The 19,678-nt window shown below is 38.3% G+C and overlaps 1 protein-coding gene across 13 annotated transcripts in view; it reads left to right on the top strand.

The window, feature by feature from the left end:
• LOC124717296 (longitudinals lacking protein, isoforms N/O/W/X/Y-like) overlaps nt 1-19,678 on the top strand; it is a 269,156-nt gene that overhangs the window by 49,395 nt on the left and 200,083 nt on the right. The window contains exon 3 of one of the 13 annotated variants that reach the window (XM_047244124.1): nt 8,808-10,694. The exons of the other annotated variants lie outside the window; for them this stretch is intronic. Coding sequence (XP_047100080.1) covers nt 9,068-10,435 — 1,368 coding nt within the window. The 5' untranslated portion in view covers nt 8,808-9,067 and the 3' untranslated portion in view covers nt 10,436-10,694. Of the gene's footprint in view, nt 1-8,807; nt 10,695-19,678 lie in introns of those variants that run through there. 13 annotated transcript variants of the gene reach the window in all.

Below are 19,678 nucleotides of genomic sequence, written 5' to 3'. Positions count from 1 at the left end.
TCTCTCTCTCTTCCTGCCCCCCCCCTCTCTCTCTCTCTCTTTCCTGCCCCCCCCCTCTCTCTCTCTCTCTCTCTTCCTGCCCCCCCTCTCTCTCTCTCTCTCTTCCTGCCCCCCCCTCTCTCTCTCTCTCTCTCTTTCCTGCCCCCCTCTCCCTCTCTCTCTCTCTCTCTTCCTGCCCCCCCTCTCTCTCTCTCTTTCCTGCCCCCCCTCTCTCTCTCTCTCTCTCCTGCCCCCCCTCTCTCTCTCTCTCCTGCCCCCCCCCTCTCTCTCTCTCTCTCTCTCTCTCTCTCTCTCGTCTCTCTCTCTCTCCTGCCCCCCCCCCCCTCTCTCTCTCTCTCTCTCTCTCCTCTCTCTCTCTCTCTCTCTCTCTCTCCTGCCCCCCCGCCCTCTCTCTCTCTCTCTTCTGCCGTCTCTCTCTCTCTCCTCTCTCGTCTCTTCTCTCTCTCTCTCTCTCCTGCCCCCCCCTCTCTCTCTCTCTCTCTCTCTCCTGCCCCCCCTCTCTCTCTCTCTCTCTCTCTCCTGCCCCCCCCTCTCCCCGCTCACCCCCTCATGCATGGTCCTCCTCCACAATACGAGCATTTCTTGATGGAGACAGGCCTCTGGCAATGCCATGCTTGTCTGCCATTCAAATTATATATTTTCATGATGTTTTTATAATGTTTCACTCCAGACAAATCACAGGCTTTAATTAAATGTTTCCAAAAACAGTATTCTCACCAAGCAAAAAATATTTTTAATTTAGTTTGTAAATGTAATGGTAGTTCATAAGTGACGTATGTGCCAGATGCAAACTGCTGGTTAGTTGTCCTGCAGGCTATACGAACATCGTGGGTCCTACCAGATCACTTGTTTTATCCTTCGATGATGCAGTATGTAAATTTTGCTGGTAAATACTCGGGTTACTTTTCTAATGGATACAAATCAGATATGTTCTAGTACATAAGATTTTTGACACAGTGTAATAGGAAAGTTGCATAGCATAGTGTGTACTCTTATTTTACTTTTATCTACAGATCTATGTACAAAAGATCTGAGGATGGTTCACACGATCTAAAAGTGATGATTTAAAAGAAAATTAAAGCATTATACGTGGACAGTTAAGTCTACTTTTCAAAGCAAGGCATTGCAGCTCTATTGATGACGTTGGCAGTTTTTGCATAATTTTATTGACTGATAACATTTACCTCAAGTGTCATGTTTTTGTTATTGCCTATATGCCAGTGTGGCATGGGAAAATTTTGTCAATTTAGCCTTGACAATTTACTAAAAGCTGCAATGTGTTTTACAAATTTTTTTAAATTACATTAAATAAATTGGAACTCGCATCGGAGGCAAGCATGCATTGATTTATGGCACGTAGAACACCACACAACCTTAAGTCTCTACACTTCCACTGAGCTGAATTTGTAGTGGAGTGATTTGGGCTGTCAGAGGTACTTGCACTGCTACAATATTACCCTTAACACAAATTTATTATATTTAACTTAGATTGTGACACATTTAGGGACAGGCTAAATTCGTATTATGGAAATAACAGGAAAATGTACCACATAGTGTTTATTAAATGCTAAGTTCAAGAAATCGCCAAGTGATTGTGTGATTAATAAAGCATCTCTGTCAATTATGTTTAGCTTAGAACTACAATTTCACAGAATCACAAATGTTGAGTCAGTTACCTAATTAGTTAGAATATTAGGATGAACAGTTCAAAGTAATTCACCAAAGAGTCAGAGAAAATGAGCAATTTAACTCTCTCAAAAAAAAATGTACTCGGAATACTAGGAAACCAGTTTTCCTATCAAATATGGACTCTTGATACTGTCGAGTGATTTTTGCTGGAGAGGTAGCGTAGATAGGTGCACATTTAGCCATCTTCATGCAACTTTGATCTCTTCAAAATCTATTTCGGAGGAATAAATTTTGTTACTATTCTTGTTGGCACTCGCAAGAGTTATGGCACAGATAAGCATACAAAATGGCTGGATTTCCTCAAAATAGTGCGTTGCCGCAAACTGAATATGCATTGTTTCACTAAAAACAATTAGACTAGTAATGAAGATAGTGCACTCAAATTGTAGATGTTCTATCAGTTCATGTGCAGTTTCTTTATACAGTAATTATGAGAATGAACATGAAATTAATGAGTTCTAAAGCTCAGAATTTGGGAGCTGTTGAAATCTGATGTCTGGTGTACAGTAACAATATTCTGAACCATCAGATATAAAGTCCATTAACTTCCACGTTTTGTTCTTCAATCACTGTGTTTCTCCTCAATACCGTAAGCATGAGTTTCTGTTCTCTTGATACAGTCCATACTTTCTCAAACTGTTGCAGCCGTAGAAATCACCATTGTATGTTTGAGTATGTCATCGCTAACACAGGAATTGACGAACTGCCCTTGTTAACTTTGCTGACACACACACACACACACACACACACACACACACACACACACACACACACACACACACACACACACACACATAGAGTTGCTATATTTAACAGGAGGAACAAGCTGTGATTTCACTGGGCATTTACTTCAGAATAGTACATATTGTCTTCACATATTTCGTTAAATGGCCAAGGGACATGAAAATGGATTGATGCGAAGAAATTGGGAACCTCATAAAATGGCGCCACAGCAACTTTGAAGACTTGGTCCAAAAGCTTCTCCACAGTGGAATACTTGTTTCATGATGCTTTGTAACTTCAAGAGCTCTCTCTTTAATAAAAAAAATCATTGTTAATGTTTGATATGTTTTCCTGTGATTTCTGTAACAAAAAAATTTCTGTAAATAAATTATACACAACTGCAACCAGTCACTTTTTCATTAATAATGCTTTATTACATTAACCGGTTTTCGAACCCTTTCAGGTTCATCTTCAGATGATTTCGGCAGAATCCGGGAAGTTACATCATTACTGGTAGTAGCATAATGCTGGGTGCTGGTTCTATGGCAGAGAGATGGGTCACTTCAATGTATCGCCATGACTATACCTTATCTTTCGATATCGATGTAAATTTAGTTTTTTACTTACTGCGACAGTATAGGCGGCTTTTTTCGTATCTATCTGCCTCCATTTTGATGTCCAGAACACTTTCACACGAACTATATTAGTTCACACTTTAACAGTGACACTTTACCAGCATCCAGCATGCGCTTTACAACTGTTGCTTATAACAAAGATCTTGACAGAGAGATATGGCATAAGCCTACTTTGTACAGAGATGTAATTTGTTGTTCTTTACATGTGTTAAAATCGATATAAGGGCAAGTTTTTCCATTAAAATGTTGATAACATCAGAGCACTAGAGAAAATAATAATAAACTACTACAAGAATAAATTTCAGGTGATCTGTTATGTTATTTCTATTTGTATGTTACAGGCAATTTTTTTTACATGACTCCCTAGGAAACAATAATACAGAGTTATTGGTTCTGCAGTGAGGTGCGGTTGTCTGTATTACTAGGACCTGTATATTTAAATTAATAACAAATCTTCAGATGAAATGTTGGCTTATTTCTGTTGTTACGTTAACGTGATCTGGAGTATTATCAAGGGCAGATTTTGTTTATTTTAACTAAAGGTATATGTATAAGAGTTAAAGTGTTTGTAATGGATTAAAGCTGTTTGAATGACTGCACATTTAATATTTTAAAAATCATGAACAAAGGATTCTTTAACTGTTGACTTATTTTTATTCTAACATTAGGGTGATCTGGGATATTGGTAAAGGCAGCTTATGTTTGTTCCAGCTAGAAATAATATGTATAAAGTACTGATTTATGTTAGCAATGTAGGACTTTAACATTTAGAGATATGGTACATGTCTTATTGTGTGGTAGTATATTACATTGACACCATTGTGGTTAGGATGGAAGGTGAAGGGGGTGAGTCATTGGGAGGGGGGGTTTGGGGAGCCGGTGTAGGATTTATTGGGTGGTTACTTGTTTTGAACTAGTAGATCTTCAAAGTTCTGAAGGAAGAATTTGTTTCTTAGTTCAGTTTGATCATTGAGTAGGTTGTCAGGTGCTGTATTTGTGTAGACAAATATTTCAATTTCTTCAAGAAGGTCAAGTATTGTGCCTTTGTTGGCAAAGTGTAGTATTCGGAGATTCTGTTCTATGTTGTTTGCAGAATGATTGTGTTGGGCAAGATGTGAGGCAAAGCTGGACTTGTTCAGGTTGTTAAGACGGAGTGCATCCATGTGTTCTTTAAATCTTGTTGTGAAGCTTCTACCAGTTTGTCCAATGTAGAAGCTTGGACATGAGTTGCAAGTGAGCTTGTATACACCTGACTTTTGATATTTTTGTATAGTGGTTTTGGTGCTGTGTATGATTTTATTTTGTACTTTGTTGTTGGTGAAGAAACTTATTTTTATGTTGTATGTCTTGAAGAGGTTGGCAATTTGGTGAGAAATCTTCCCTAGGAAAGGCAGGCTAACAAATGTGGTTTTCTTGTTTGTGGGTGGTTGTTTCAGCAGTTGGTTGATTTAGTTTTGCTGTATGGATCAGTTTATCTATTATTCCAGGGTTGTACCCATTGGTGGAGGCAATTGATTTAATAATTTCTGTTTCTTTTTGTCTTTCATTTGTGTCCATTGGGGTTTTCAGCATGCGATTAACCATTGTTCTGAAGAATGCTTTTTTATGTTGGTCTGGATGGCAAGAGGATTTGTGTATGGTAACATTGGTGGTTGTTGGCTTTCTGAAAATTTGAAATTTATGCTTCTGATTTTTATTTGAGATTGTTAGATCAAGATAGTTAATACCTTCTGGTGTTTCATGTTCTACTGTGAATTGGATTTTATTGTGTATTTTATTAAGTTCTTTGGCTAGATTATCTATTTCTTCTGTTGCTCCATTGAACAGAATGAGTGTGTCATCAACATAGCGTTTGTAATAAAGCAGCTTATCTTTTAGTTGTGTTTGGGACCTGAAAAAGTTATTTTCAAGGTTATTGATGTATATGTCTGCTAGCAGGCCTGCAAGACTACTACCCATTGCCAGTCCATCTTCCTGAATGTAAAACTTGTTGTTGAACAGGAAGTAGTTGTGTGACAATATGAGTTCTAGGATCTCTATGAGTTCATAGATTTCTGCTCTCCCCATTGTCCCATGTTTCAGTAAGTTATTTCTTATTAAACTAATTGTTTCCTTGACGGGTATGTTTGTATATAGGTTTACTATGTCAAGAGATGCAAATTTAGCTGTGACTGGAATGAGGATATCTTTTATACTATTGATGAGCTCATAACTGTTTTTAATGGAGTAGTTATTTTCAAATACATATGCCTTGCGGATAATATCATTAAGTTTTTTGGTGATTTTATAGCTTGGGCTATTGATAGAGTTCACAATGGGACGTATCGGACATTCTGGTTTGTGGATCTTAGGCTGTGATCTCAGTTTTGGTGCTGAAGGGTTCATCACTATACAGTGCTTTGCTTCTAATGGTGTCAACAAGAATTTGCAGTTTTTAAGTATCTTTTTAATTTTATCATGGAATTTGGGAGTAGGGTCATGTGCTATTTCCTTTATTATCATGGAATTTGGGAGTAGGGTCATGTGCTATTTCCTTTATATTATTCTTTCTAAAGAATTCACAAGTTTTGCTAATATAGTCTGATTCATACATGACAACAGCTGTGTTACCTTTGTCTGCTCTGACAATGAGGGCATTTTCAACTGAAAGTTTCTTATTTATGTCACATAATATCTTATGTTCAGTATTCAACTTATTGTACATTTTGTTCTGGTGAATGTTTCTCATAATGATGTTGTTTGCCTTATGAGCTACAGCATTTTGTTCATTGTGTTTTAGTTTAGCTGCTGTACATGCAATTTTTGTGTTAACTATGAGGTCTTTAATGTTGCTTTTATTTAGTGAGGGGGCAATGTTGTGCTTAAGGCCTTTGTTTAACAGCTTTAATTCATTACTACTGAAGCATATTTCTGTAGTATTTATCACTTTATCAAAAAACTTATGTTCCATTTCAGAAGAGATACTGGGGGAACTCACTGCATTCTTTGAAATTAGAGTATTTATCTTTTTCTCATGTCTATGTGAGATGATAATACGTTCTTTGTTTACATATATATTGACATAATCTAGGAAGACCATGAAGACATGAGCAACAAGTTTATGGCTAAGTTCTAAGTGCATACTATACAGCTTTGAATTGAGCAGATCTTTCTTTTTGTAAAGAGACCTGATTTCAGTTTTTAACCAAATAATTTCACATCGTGCTTTTGCTATCTTGGCTGACATACTTTGACTCGTTATTTTTATTCTGATATAATTTGGAGTCACGTTTTCTGAGAGACATTTTTTGTTAAATCTTATTGCAAGGATTGTTTTCGTTAGTTTAAGTTTACATTGCCGAAATTCGCGCATTGTTCTAATTACCTGGCGTGGTATCAACAGATTATGCTTATCCATTACGGATATTTTAGAACCGTGACTGTATATTAATGTAAATAAATTATACACAACTGCAACCAGTCACTTTTTCATTAATAATGCTTTATTACATTAACCGGTTTTCGAACCCTTTCAGGTTCATCTTCAGATGATTTCGGCAGAATCCGGGAAGTTACATCATTACTGGTAGTAGCATAATGCTGGGTGCTGGTTCTATGGCAGAGAGATGGGTCACTTCAATGTATCGCCATGACTATACCTTATCTTTCGATATCGATGTAAATTTAGTTTTTACTTACTGCGACAGTATAGGCGGCTTTTTTTCGTATCTATCTGCCTCCATTTTGATGTCCAGAACACTTTCACACGAACTATATTAGTTCACACTTTAACAGTGACACTTTACCAGCATCCAGCATGCGCTTTACAACTGTTGCTTATAACAAAGATCTTGACAGAGAGATATGGCATAAGCCTACTTTGTACAGAGATGTAATTTGTTGTTCTTTACATGTGTTAAAATCGATATAAGGGCAAGTTTTTCCATTAAAATGTTGATAACATCAGAGCACTAGAGAAAATAATAATAAACTACTACAAGAATAAATTTCAGGTGATCTGTTATGTTATTTCTATTTGTATGTTACAGGCAATTTTTTTTTTTTTTATTTTTTTATTTTTTTTTTTTTTTTTTTTTTTTTTTTTTTTTTTTTTTTTTTTTTTACATGACTCCCTAGGAAACAATAATACAGAGTTATTGGTTCTGCAGTGAGGTGCGGTTGTCTGTATTACTAGGACCTGTATATTTAAATTAATAACAAATCTTCAGATGAAATGTTGGCTTATTTCTGTTGTTACGTTAACGTGATCTGGAGTATTATCAAGGGCAGATTTTGTTTATTTTAACTAAAGGTATATGTATAAGAGTTAAAGTGTTTGTAATGGATTAAAGCTGTTTGAATGACTGCACATTTAATATTTTAAAAATCATGAACAAAGGATTCTTTAACTGTTGACTTATTTTTATTCTAACATTAGGGTGATCTGGGATATTGGTAAAGGCAGCTTATGTTTGTTCCAGCTAGAAATAATATGTATAAAGTACTGATTTATGTTAGCAATGTAGGACTTTAACATTTAGAGATATGGTACATGTCTTATTGTGTGGTAGTATATTACATTGACACCATTGTGGTTAGGATGGAAGGTGAAGGGGGTGAGTCATTGGGAGGGGGGGTTTGGGGAGCCGGTGTAGGATTTATTGGGTGGTTACTTGTTTTGAACTAGTAGATCTTCAAAGTTCTGAAGGAAGAATTTGTTTCTTAGTTCAGTTTGATCATTGAGTAGGTTGTCAGGTGCTGTATTTGTGTAGACAAATATTTCAATTTCTTCAAGAAGGTCAAGTATTGTGCCTTTGTTGGCAAAGTGTAGTATTCGGAGATTCTGTTCTATGTTGTTTGCAGAATGATTGTGTTGGGCAAGATGTGAGGCAAAGCTGGACTTGTTCAGGTTGTTAAGACGGAGTGCATCCATGTGTTCTTTAAATCTTGTTGTGAAGCTTCTACCAGTTTGTCCAATGTAGAAGCTTGGACATGAGTTGCAAGTGAGCTTGTATACACCTGACTTTTGATATTTTTGTATAGTGGTTTTGGTGCTGTGTATGATTTTATTTTGTACTTTGTTGTTGGTGAAGAAACTTATTTTTATGTTGTATGTCTTGAAGAGGTTGGCAATTTGGTGAGAAATCTTCCCTAGGAAAGGCAGGCTAACAAATGTGGTTTTCTTGTTTGTGGGTGGTTGTTCAGCAGTTGGTTGATTTAGTTTTGCTGTATGGATCAGTTTATCTATTATTCCAGGGTTGTACCCATTGGTGTGTCATAATGTAATTGATTAAATTACAATGATGTATATGCCAAAATGTAATATCATAAAAATGTAATTATCGATGCCAATTCCAGTAAGTGGCATTTTTCATATTGTACGTTGTGCTGTTTCACAAAAGAATGAATAAGTTAAAGTTTATTTAATTTAATTTATTGTAATACTGTAAATTGTCTGGGCCGAACCAATGCAGTTTTGCCACCCAATCTCAATACAACAATAGTGAGTAGGAAGGCTCCTGATCAGGCAAGGTTCTGCCAATATGTTTTCCTACACTAAAGATGGTACATATGTGCTAAAAAATTCAACAACAATCATCCTATTTGGGTCACTTTTCAACAACATTTATGTGAAATAATTATGCATTCTTCTTCATTTCTCATCATTTCTGGCCAGTTACATAAATGGACATTGTACCGTACACTCATGCTTTGTAAATAATTGTGTAACTTGTTCTTCCTGAAGGTAATTGGATTAACATAAGATTGTTTACACACTAGGTCAGGCGCTCAGAATTTCTGGAACAACTGTATCTGCAATTTGGAGGAGAATCTTTGCCATGGATTATCTGTTATTCACGAATGAGTGAAGATTCCGCTCTGCAGAACTTGGAGAAAGATTGCATCCTGCATGAAGATGATCAACTTGGAGATAATTCTTTTCCTGTTATTCAAAGGGAACTGAAATTTCCTTGTGTCACTGAAGTAGTTCATCCAGCTTTATACAAGAGTTTAAAGTCTTACAAAGACAGCTAGGCAGGATGAATGAGAACAACAATGTTCATTTGAGGTGGAATAAACATCAAGCTACTTTGGTGTCTGTTTTCGATTGTCTGTTGGACAGTGAGAAGTTAACAGACTGCACAATTAGTGCTGAGGGACATCATGTAAGAGCACACAAGATAATTCTTTCTGCATGTAGTCCATATTTTGAGAAACTGTTCTCTGAAAACTATGAGAAGCACCCAATTATTATTCTGCACGACGTAAAATACAATGTGGTGAAGGCTTTAATGGATTTTATGTACCGTGGTGAAGTAAATGTGCCACAAGAGGAGCTTAGTGGTATTCTTAAACTCTCGGAGTCCCTTCAAGTAAGGGGACTGTCTGGTAGTGGATGTGTGGAAGATGTTTACATGCAGAAAGGCAGTGGAAGAAATGCACAATCAGTACATCCAGAAACTCTCTCACCCCAACCTGCTTCTGTGTCACGTTTTACCTCGAATCAGAACAAGCCAGAAGAAAAGGTGCAGTCATTTAGAGAAAGCCCTCCATGTGTGTCATCCCAGGAAGGAGGTTATGAGGAAATAGACTCCATTTCTAAATCCTTTCGAAAGTACAGAAAAAGTATTAACCACTCTGGTTCTGATCAGAGAACAGGCCAGAATGAGTTTGAAGAAGTCATTACACCTTATCTTGATAATGTGCATCAACTTCAATCTCAAAGGCAAGCACTGCCCACAATCTGTAATGCAGCAGATGGATCAGTTTTCAGTCCAATTCCACATCAGTCTGCATGTAGTGAGTTGCAGAGCTCCAGTGGGGAAATGACTGTTGCAGAAAATGAGCGGTTTCTAATACCGGAGACAGTATTACCTGACAAAAGGTCAGCAAATCTGAGTACACACCAACAAGAGGTAGCACTTGAAACAAAATCTGAGGTCCTAGAGAGTCACACGGAAATTGTAGAAGACCTTACTCTCGATGACGACGACGATGACGACGATTACCTTGCTGCTGAAGATTATCGTGAAGATTGTAACAGTACTGAAGTTGACATTGGGGAAGTTTGCAGAGCGGGTGGAGGTCTTACATACGAAGAATATTTTCGTGCTCAAGGAGTTAACAATCTGCGTTCTTCGTTTGGTAGTGATTATTCGAATCACATGACTTCCACAACACCCCAGATGGTATTACATAAACGGTTTTGTTGTCAGTCATGTGGGAAGTCTTACAAGCATCCATCAGGCTTATGCAGACATGTGAAGCTTGAATGTGGTAAAGAACCACAGATCCAGTGCCCCCGCTGCAATTATCGGTGCTTTAGGAGTCATACTCTTAAGAAACATATGACTACTCGCCGATGTCAGATGCGAGAAAAGTGTGCACTTTTTGAAGGAGGGGTGTGACAGTATAAACCCAACACAAAGAAAAGAAAAAGTTCCTGATCATTGGTGAGGATTTTTTTTTCTATATCATTGGCAATATGTATGTGTAAGATGGATGAAGCACCGATTCTTTGCGCTGTGTGGGTACAAATTCATCTCTGTGTAAATTGTCTGCTATGAACGCGTTTTAAATTGGTTGAAACTTGGCAGTCTCAATGTTTTTTAGAGTAATTTTCCCTGAGAGGACTATTACTTTGTATTAAATGAAGTAATTATGTCAGTACAGATGTTGTGTTCTGATATGTAATATATTCTGTTGTAAACAGAAAGATCTTAAGTATATCAGTATAAATAAAATAATGTTGAAAACCTTACTGAATTCTGACAGCTGTAATATCCCCTTGAATTTCTAGCTAATAATTATGCCATCTTAAAGGATTCATCAGTCATAAACTATCTGTTTGTGTAGTGTCAGAGCGGTATAAGACGAATGGGCTCATGAACTTTTTGTGGGAAAGGCAGCTTCGTGGCTGAGAATTTTTCTGGCCTTTTTTTTGTCATTTTTGCCATCAGAATGTAATTCAGCTTTCCTAGAAAGAATGTGTAATATAATTGGATAGATAAAAAAATTTGCTCACCAGGCAGAGGCAGGAGCGAATACATACAAAGATTGAGGAAACGGGCAAACTTTCGGAACCAGTGACTTCTTCTGGCAAACTGATTGATGGGGAAGGAAGAGGAATGAAGGAAAAGAACTGGCAAGGTTTAGGAAATTGACATAATCACAAAAAATGCAGCCAACACTTTGGGTCAGAGGAGACTTAACTGTACGGGATGAGAAGGAAAGACATTTTCATCCACATTCAAAGTCACTGAGCTCTCCAGACCAGTTCAGTTTTCATGGCTTCTCTGCTACCAACACAGTACTAGTATGTGGTACCTCATTTCATACTGGTGAGTGTGTCACTTGTGACATGTAATTGTCAGTTCCACATTACATAGTGGTGTCCAGATACTTCATATCAGGTAGTGTATATGTTTACAGAGAGACATTAGTGTGTGCCTAATATCCTCATATATTAACATTCTTGGCTAAGACTGACAACAATTTTTTATTACGGGAATACTGGCTGGTAACTCTTTGTGTTATGGATTCGCTGTTATGGTAATAATTGAATAAAGTTATTTTTTGTTGGCGAATGTTGCGTAGACACACCCGTATAGCATCTCAACAATCTTCCTCAGCACAAACATTTTGGTAACAAATAAAGATTGTTGCAGCAAGTAAAAGTGCTGTTAAATCATACTTCATTGTATTTTGCTACTCAGCTAGTCAATTAAAATTCTTTGGTGTGAATGTGTTTACATATTCTGAGTTGACTTATGCTGATTACTGTGCGTGTATCTTACAAAAAGGAAACTACTTTTTTGAAGCTTTGGTTATGTAGCATATAAGACTATAATTATAATAGAGGGAAACATTCCACATAGGAAAAATATATCTAAAAACAAAGATGATGTGACTTACCAAATGAAATTGCTGGCAGGTCGACAGACACACAAACAAACACAAACACACACACAAAATTCTAGCTTTCGCAACCAACGATTGCTTCGTCAGGAAAGAGGGAAGGAGAGGGAAAGATGAAAGGATGTGGGTTTTAAGGGAGAGGGTAAGGAGTCATTCCAATCCCGGGAGTGGAAAGACTTACCTTAGGGGGAAAAAAAGGACAGGTATACACTCGCGCGCCGCGCGCGCGCGCGCGCGCACACATATCCATCCGCACATACACAGCTTCTAAGTAGTAATTTATTTTATAGTCACTATTAACATTTTGTATGTCCTCATGTCTCTCCCCCTTGGTGTACGTGTCATTCAATGATGGCTGTGAACTTTGCAGGGAATTTCAGCATGTCCTGATCTTGTAGCTTTCTGAGAAACACTTCCTATTGTAGCTTCTTACAACTGATTTGATGATTTTGATATTCATGGTTTCATTCAGTCAATTGAAATATTGATTAGTTTGTCCTTAGCTTTAACGGTGAAGAATTTTGGTAAATGTTCAATCACTTTACAGGAACCTTCATATGGTTAGGTAAATCCAGTCTGCACCTTAAAACTCTGAAAAGACACATTATTTTCATCTTTAAGAGATTTATAGATTAAAGAATTTTCTTTGACCTTGCGAGAATACTCTATATGTTTTACATGGTTCACCCTTTTCCCCAATACCATGATGTAAGTCAGAAGTCCCATTGTAGTATCAAGTTCATGGAATAAGTCCCCAAGTAACTTCAGTGAAGTACCATACAACATTTCTACTATCATAGTATTGCTTTCATTCTAGAAGGGCAATGAAAGCCAAGTAATATTGAGGGGTATTATATTACTTCATGTAACTGTAGCATAGACCTGTTTGGCACTGTCCTTTGTATATTGAAGCCTTCGAATTTTTCTCTTAACCTGTTCATGGTATGCAGTAGTTCTAATCACTTGGTAGCCACAAATCTTTGCTAAGGCTCAGGATATGTTACATGGAAACTGTGTTCCTTGATCTGTTGACTGTTGTGGTATTCCTAAACTGGTAACCCTGGAATTATTCTGTCTGATTCAGTGTTTCAAAGGGTCACCGCTTCTGTCCAGCTATTGATTCAAATCAGAAAGTAAGTAAATCAGAGTGAGGTAGAGGACCCACTAGGTCAGTATCCCATCTTCTTTTGCAGCAGTGTCATGAGGACCGACCGTCTTGTGATTTATATAGCTGAATACATGTGCTGAAATTATTGCTTCACAGTATACGGTTTGTGTGGACCTAACCTATGAGGCCTGCAGAAGACTGGAAGGCTACTAGACATGTGGATCTAATGCATACTATCATGTTTTACTACTTTTGGCATGCCACTTGGTTTTGTATAAAATTTCAGAAAATTTTGTGGAGATACGATAGGAATTAACTGTCTCAATTGTTTCAATACACATTAAATGCCCTTTCAGTTCCAACTGACTGCTGTCATGAGTTTGTTTGCTTTTGACATCAACCATAAGGTGAGAATGATGAAGAAAGTCAATGCTAAATATGCTTTTATGAAATCTCTGCAAAAATAAATGGCCATAGAAAGTTTCTTTTTAATCCAAGGTCAGTATGTAGCAATTGTGAGCAGTGTGTTGAAATTAGAGAACCACGAGTTGCAAACAGTTTATATTCAGCCCCTTTTGTGTTGTCAGTTGTGGGTGCTGGTAGGAAAGAGATGTGGGCTCCACTGTCTACCAGAAACTATCATGTTGAGTTGTAATGTTTGATAAAGGAGTGACATTGTGGCCTGTAGCAAGGTCTGAGGCAGATCATTTGTCTGCTGCTGTCTCTGCCACTTCCAATTTCCCCAGTTTCGCCAGTCACAAGGCTGAACACATTTGTCTGGCTGGCGATCTATGCCGAAACAAAAATGGCAGTAGCAGTACTCCACTTTTTTATATCATCTTGATTGTCTTCTGCTCCTGTTACAAGAATATTGTCATTTTTTAATTCTGTTTTCTCACAGCTGACTTCCTATTTTGTTGATTTGCAAGTGCAGTTCATACAACTGTTATGTAGGATCTACAACTGGTGACAACTTCTGTGATGAACTATATTAACTCCATTAACTAATAGCATTTCCTTCATTTGGTCTTCTGTGAGAGCCAATTTATCTACATCAACTTCAGAAATAGTTAAAATACATCTGATATTGCTGAGAAATATGTCTGACTGGAAAGTTTCAAGAATCTTTATCTGTAGGATTGTCCTGCACAGTCTTTCATTTCCAACAACAGTCAGTTGGTTTCATATTGCCTGAGTGTAGTTAACTGACTGGTCTCTTTATTTGGCACTCTTAACTCACATGAAACACTGCCAAGTGTGTCTCTTTAGGTAAGGAATGTGGCTACCATATGCTAGTTGTTTCCAACAAATAATGGCTACAGTTGCATTAGTAAATAACAAAATTTTGTTTAACTTATTAGCTAATAATATGAAATTGTTCTTAAGCTTAGAATAACCAAATATCAGGTTTTTTAAAATGTAAAATGGTGTTATTTCCGTACTGATTCCAGTGATCTTGTCTATTTCAACTTTCCCTGAAGTTGTAGCAGTTTTGTTGGTAGTGCCCATAGTTTTTCCTTTTTATATTGTACCTTATTGATCACTTCAGGGCTACTACTTGAGGACAGTTATTCCTTGTGTGTAACCATCTTTTGGTACAAAATTTTAACTAAACAAAAACCTGTTTTTGATTGCAACACCTTTTATTTCTCAATCCACTTCCAGGTTCTTACAGGCTTTGCTCTTATTTAATAAAATGTAGAAAATTGCAGTACTAAACTTTTCCAATTACACAGGTGTGTCGGAAGCAAAATGAACACATGAAATAATAAATCGTCTTCAGTATAGACAATCCCAAGTTTGTGCTGCATAGAGAGCACAAGTGAAGTTTCTACTGTTGACACTGCTATTGAACTGGGCTGTCTTCAGTTGGTTGTGGCGCTTATGTCCTCTCCACGTAGGGGCTGCTGCTGTCGCATTGCCATCCTAGAGAGGGGTCGGCAAGCGTGTGATTGGCTGATGATGTCTTCTCACAGCCATCTCTTCTCTATCGTTCCCGACTGGCGTGCCGGCACTTGACTTTATGCCATAACAGAATGAAATAACAACTATTGAAATATTTAACCTTGAAACAAATGAACATACAAAACTTCATGGCAGATTAAAACTGTGTGCCAGATCGAGACTCGAACTCGGGACATTTGCCTTTCGCGGGCAAGTGCGAAGTTCCGGAGTTCGTGTCTCGGTCTGGCACACAGTTTTAATCTGCCAGGAAGTTTCATATCAGCATCCACTCCACTGCAGAGTGAAAATCTCATTCTGGAAATGAACACACAGTCGCGAAGTACTTGAAAGGAAAAAGATTAATTTTTAATCACTGCTTACTATTTTATATGTCTCTACAACTGTCCAGTGACAATTCTGCAATGATATTAGATGTGTGACCTTAACATGTGAATAAAATATAATTCTAGATTAGATCAAACAATGAAAAATTGAGGATGGAATAAGAACATTATTATGAAAAGTACTGATTGCTACTCACTCTATAGAGGAGGCACAACGAAAATACTGTTGTACATTTGAGCTTTCGTTCAAAAGGCCTACTTCTAAAGTAGGAAAACACACACACACACACACACACACACACACACACACACACACACACACACACACACACACACACATATTCATGCAAGTACAATTCACAAACTCATGGCTTCAGTCTCTGGCCACTGAGGTCAGACTGCTAGCAACTTTCTACATTTCCAGGACAGCCAACAAGCTGTCTGTTCGCATGAGTGGTTACTGACAAACTGTGGCCAGGAAACACCTGGAACACCCAGTTGCTGAACATGCTGCCCAATCAACATTTTTCACTTCAGTGACTGTTTCGCAGTCTGTGCCAGATGGATCCTACCTACCAACACTAGTTTTTCTGAATTGCACAAATGGGTAGTCTCCCTGCAATATATCCTACATTTCCTAAACCCCCTTGGCCTTGACCTTCCCAGTCCCTGTCTTTCACACACCAATGTTGTTCCCTACCCCCACTCCAGCGCGACACAGCCTTCTATTCCATCAGTGCAGCCACTACTCCCTTTCCCCACCTCTATTTCTCTCCTTTCTCCCCCCCCCCCCCCCCCCCCCCCCCCCAATCAAACCTGCTAATTGCTCCTAGCGGCCCTATCCTGTCACCAGAAATCCCCTTCGTGCTTCCACCACAAGCAACAGTACATCCTCCCCCAATCCTACCTTCCTATCCCTCCCTGTACCAGCCTCCTCCCCACACTCAGCACTCAGATTGCTTCTCCCATCATGTGCAGTTGCTCGCAGTTTGGACTCGTGGCCCAGACACAGTGGTCTTGTGTGTGTGCGAGTTCTACTTGCCTGAATGTGTGTGTTTCCTACTTCAGAAGAAGACTTTTTGGCCAAAAGCTCAAATTTAAAACAGCCTTCTTGTTGTGCCTCTCTGTAATTAAACATCTTTTCTATGTGGTGAGTAGCAATCTATCTTCTTTATAATATTGTAATTAAAGGTCAGCAAATTAATACATACGCACATTACTCAGAGGTCTTGGATTTACATATATTGTACAGTGAAATTAGATAACAGCATGTCCATGACTATACAACTGCCTCGCATTTACCTTATTCTTGATTTCCCATTTGGCTGTGTGAAAATCTGAGCCAGTGTCCATCTGTAATGGAAGGAGATGTTGAACTGAAGAAGATGAAATGATTTTAGTGTTACCCATGATAAATCTTAAGCTTACAGTTTTCCGGTAAAGGTGCACTGTACCGTGGAAGTATTTTGTAGATTGACAGAGGTGTTTTTATTATTTGTGTGTTACTTTTTTTATTCACTCCAATAATGTGTGAAGTAAATAATCCTTTACTTAAGTACAGCATGTGTTATTTTGAGATGTGTTAGCTGCCTTTTAAAATAGTATTCTGCTGTTTCTTTTTTCAACTTATAATACAGTTTTACTGCTGGGTAGAGAGTATTATTCTAATTTGTTAGTTATCTTAGACAATCTTCTGTTTCTTATTCTTCACAATATGTAGCATTCTGGTGTACAACTGATGCCTGTAACTGATGCTTCATCTGTTCAGTTTCACAATTCTCAAATAGCATCAGTCACTGCACCTTAAACTGGATACCCAAGAGCTTTTTGCTGAATCTGCAAGCTTGTCGGTTGGCTGGAGCAGATTTTTGTGTGCTGCACATTGATCATCTCATTACTGTTGATGTAGTACGTTTCTGTAAAGGAATAGTGATGAGTGTATAAAATGATTTCATTGAAAGCTTTTGAACCAGATCTTTGTGTATTCCATTTATGATGGTAAGGTTGTGATAGATACTCACAGTTGAAAATCCAAGGTGGAGTAATAGTATAAATTAGGATAGATTGTTGTACACTGCATAGAGGTGGTGTTGAGCAGTAGACAGGTATATCTGTATTCCCCCATCCCCACCCACTTATCACTATCCATTTCCCTCCCACCCCCCGACCCTCCGCTTCCACACCCACACTTGCTTTGTACCCCCCTATACTCAACCCAGTGAGATCACTGCTCACCCCAGTGTGATCTCAGTGCCTGGTGAAGACTGTAACCACTGTGAGTGAGTTGTGCATAAACGAATATGTATGCTGTTTCATACAATGTACAGCCCTTTTCGATAGTTTATGTGACAGTTGACTTTTAAATGTGCCTGTTCATTACTCGTCACTTCTTCTATGTGGTGAGTAGGTGAGAAGGAATCTGTTCTAATAGTGTAGTACAGTATGCAGTTAATGTAACACCACAGCATACAAAACACAGTCGTAGAGGTTTGTTACACTCACTCACACACACATACATACGAAATATATCCCTATATATCTCCAACAGGACCACACAGGAGGGTGTATTCACCTATTTCGAGTGCAGCACACACTTTTAGCTGCCTCGCCATGTAATCTCTCCACTATTGTCTTGAACATCTGTTGGCGCAGTGGTTACCACACTGGACTCGCATTCGGGAGGATGACGGTTCAATCCCACATCCGGCCATCCTGATTTAGGTTTTCTGTGATTTCCCTAGATCATTTCAGGCAAATGCCGGGATGGTTCCTTTCAAAGGGCATGGCCGATTTCCTTCCTCATCCTTCCCTAATCCGAGCTTGTGCTCCGTCTCTAATGACCTCGTTGTCGACGGGACGTTAAACACTAATCTCCTCCTCCTCCTTTTTGAACATCTGTAAGCAACAATTATCACCTTAGTAGTAATATTGTAATGGAATAGTATACATTAATAAAATTGTTGCTCCACCAGCATGAAGTTGGACGGCAGCTGAGCATTTTAAATCAAGTGGTCAATGGCGGTAGGATCCTGATGAAAATATATAACAAGATGAAGAAAATACAAATCCAAATATGCGGAGGTCATGTCATAATCAGGAATAAGAATACATGACTATGACGTATGTAAGAGTTCTGACGAAATTGAGAGCCTCTTTCATAAAGCAGAGTTTTTAAAAAAAGTATTCAATAGATCATGCTATAAAGTGTGCAATAGTAGGAATAAGTTTAAGGAGTCAGGCATGTATTAGATTAAGTGCAATGACTTCAGTAAACAGAACATAGGGCAAACAAGGAGCTTTTTGAAACTTTACAGAAAGCACACATAACGTCAAAACTTCAACTTGCATTGGGGGCGGGTATGAATTTGATTTATACCTCATGGAAGACTAAACAAAATAAAGTCACTACACTTGGTAGGGACTATCGAACATAGATCATAACAGATCGTTTTACACAGAGCTCAAAAGGAATGTAAGACAGCTCGAAATTTAAAGTTATAAAAAACAAAATTCAAATTAGTTGTTAATGTGCAGAGTGAATTAAAACACAATACCTGTTGTACTATTTATGTAGACTTACTGTGATGACGATTGTTGCTAACGGATGTCTGAGGTGATACGAGGGGGGAGAGTGTGCGGTGGGACACCGTGAACGTGTGTGCTGTGCTTGAAATCTGTGAAGGTCCCCTTGTTCCTGGCCCTCTGTCGATTACTGGGTCAGCAGATGACTGTTCGGCTTGCGGCAGAACGCTAACGCATTGATGACCGAGGGGAACAATCCGTGATGGACACAGACCTGTGGCAATGCCAAATGCTGTCTACCATTCAGATTACACATTTTCAAGTGTTTCTTAGAGCGGTATCTTCTAGAAACAAAACTTTATTATTAATTCAGTGTGAAAATGTTACTTTCATTCATATGTGCCAAATGTACCAGACACCACATGCTGGCATTTACCTTGTGGGCACAAATCATCACTTATTTTTGAATTTGTTTCTTTGATAAAAAAAACACAATGCTACAACTTAGAATTACATGAAACTGAAACTGCCAGTAGGTGATATAGAGTCTGTACCGTAACAACATGCAAGTCTCCAGTGATGCAGAATAATTAACAATTAACAGTATGGCATTGACTTAAGAGTGGGAATATCACATCGGTGAAGGTAGGGATGAGCGTAGGTGTTACTGCCATTGGTGTCACGACTTTTGAGTCGGTTCGCACTGCTGGTGTTGTAGACTTGTGCTGCAGGCCAGCAGTGGAACCTCTGGTGTCAGCCCCACACCCACAATTAACAAGCCTTAGCTCAGTGTGTGGAGGAAGGTCTTCGTGTGC

This window comes from Schistocerca piceifrons, chromosome 9 (genome assembly GCF_021461385.2).
Source record: "Schistocerca piceifrons isolate TAMUIC-IGC-003096 chromosome 9, iqSchPice1.1, whole genome shotgun sequence".
Lineage (NCBI taxonomy): Eukaryota > Metazoa > Arthropoda > Insecta > Orthoptera > Acrididae > Schistocerca > Schistocerca piceifrons.
The sequence above is the reverse complement of the archived record's forward strand: the minus strand, read 5'-3'. Positions and strand labels throughout refer to the sequence as shown.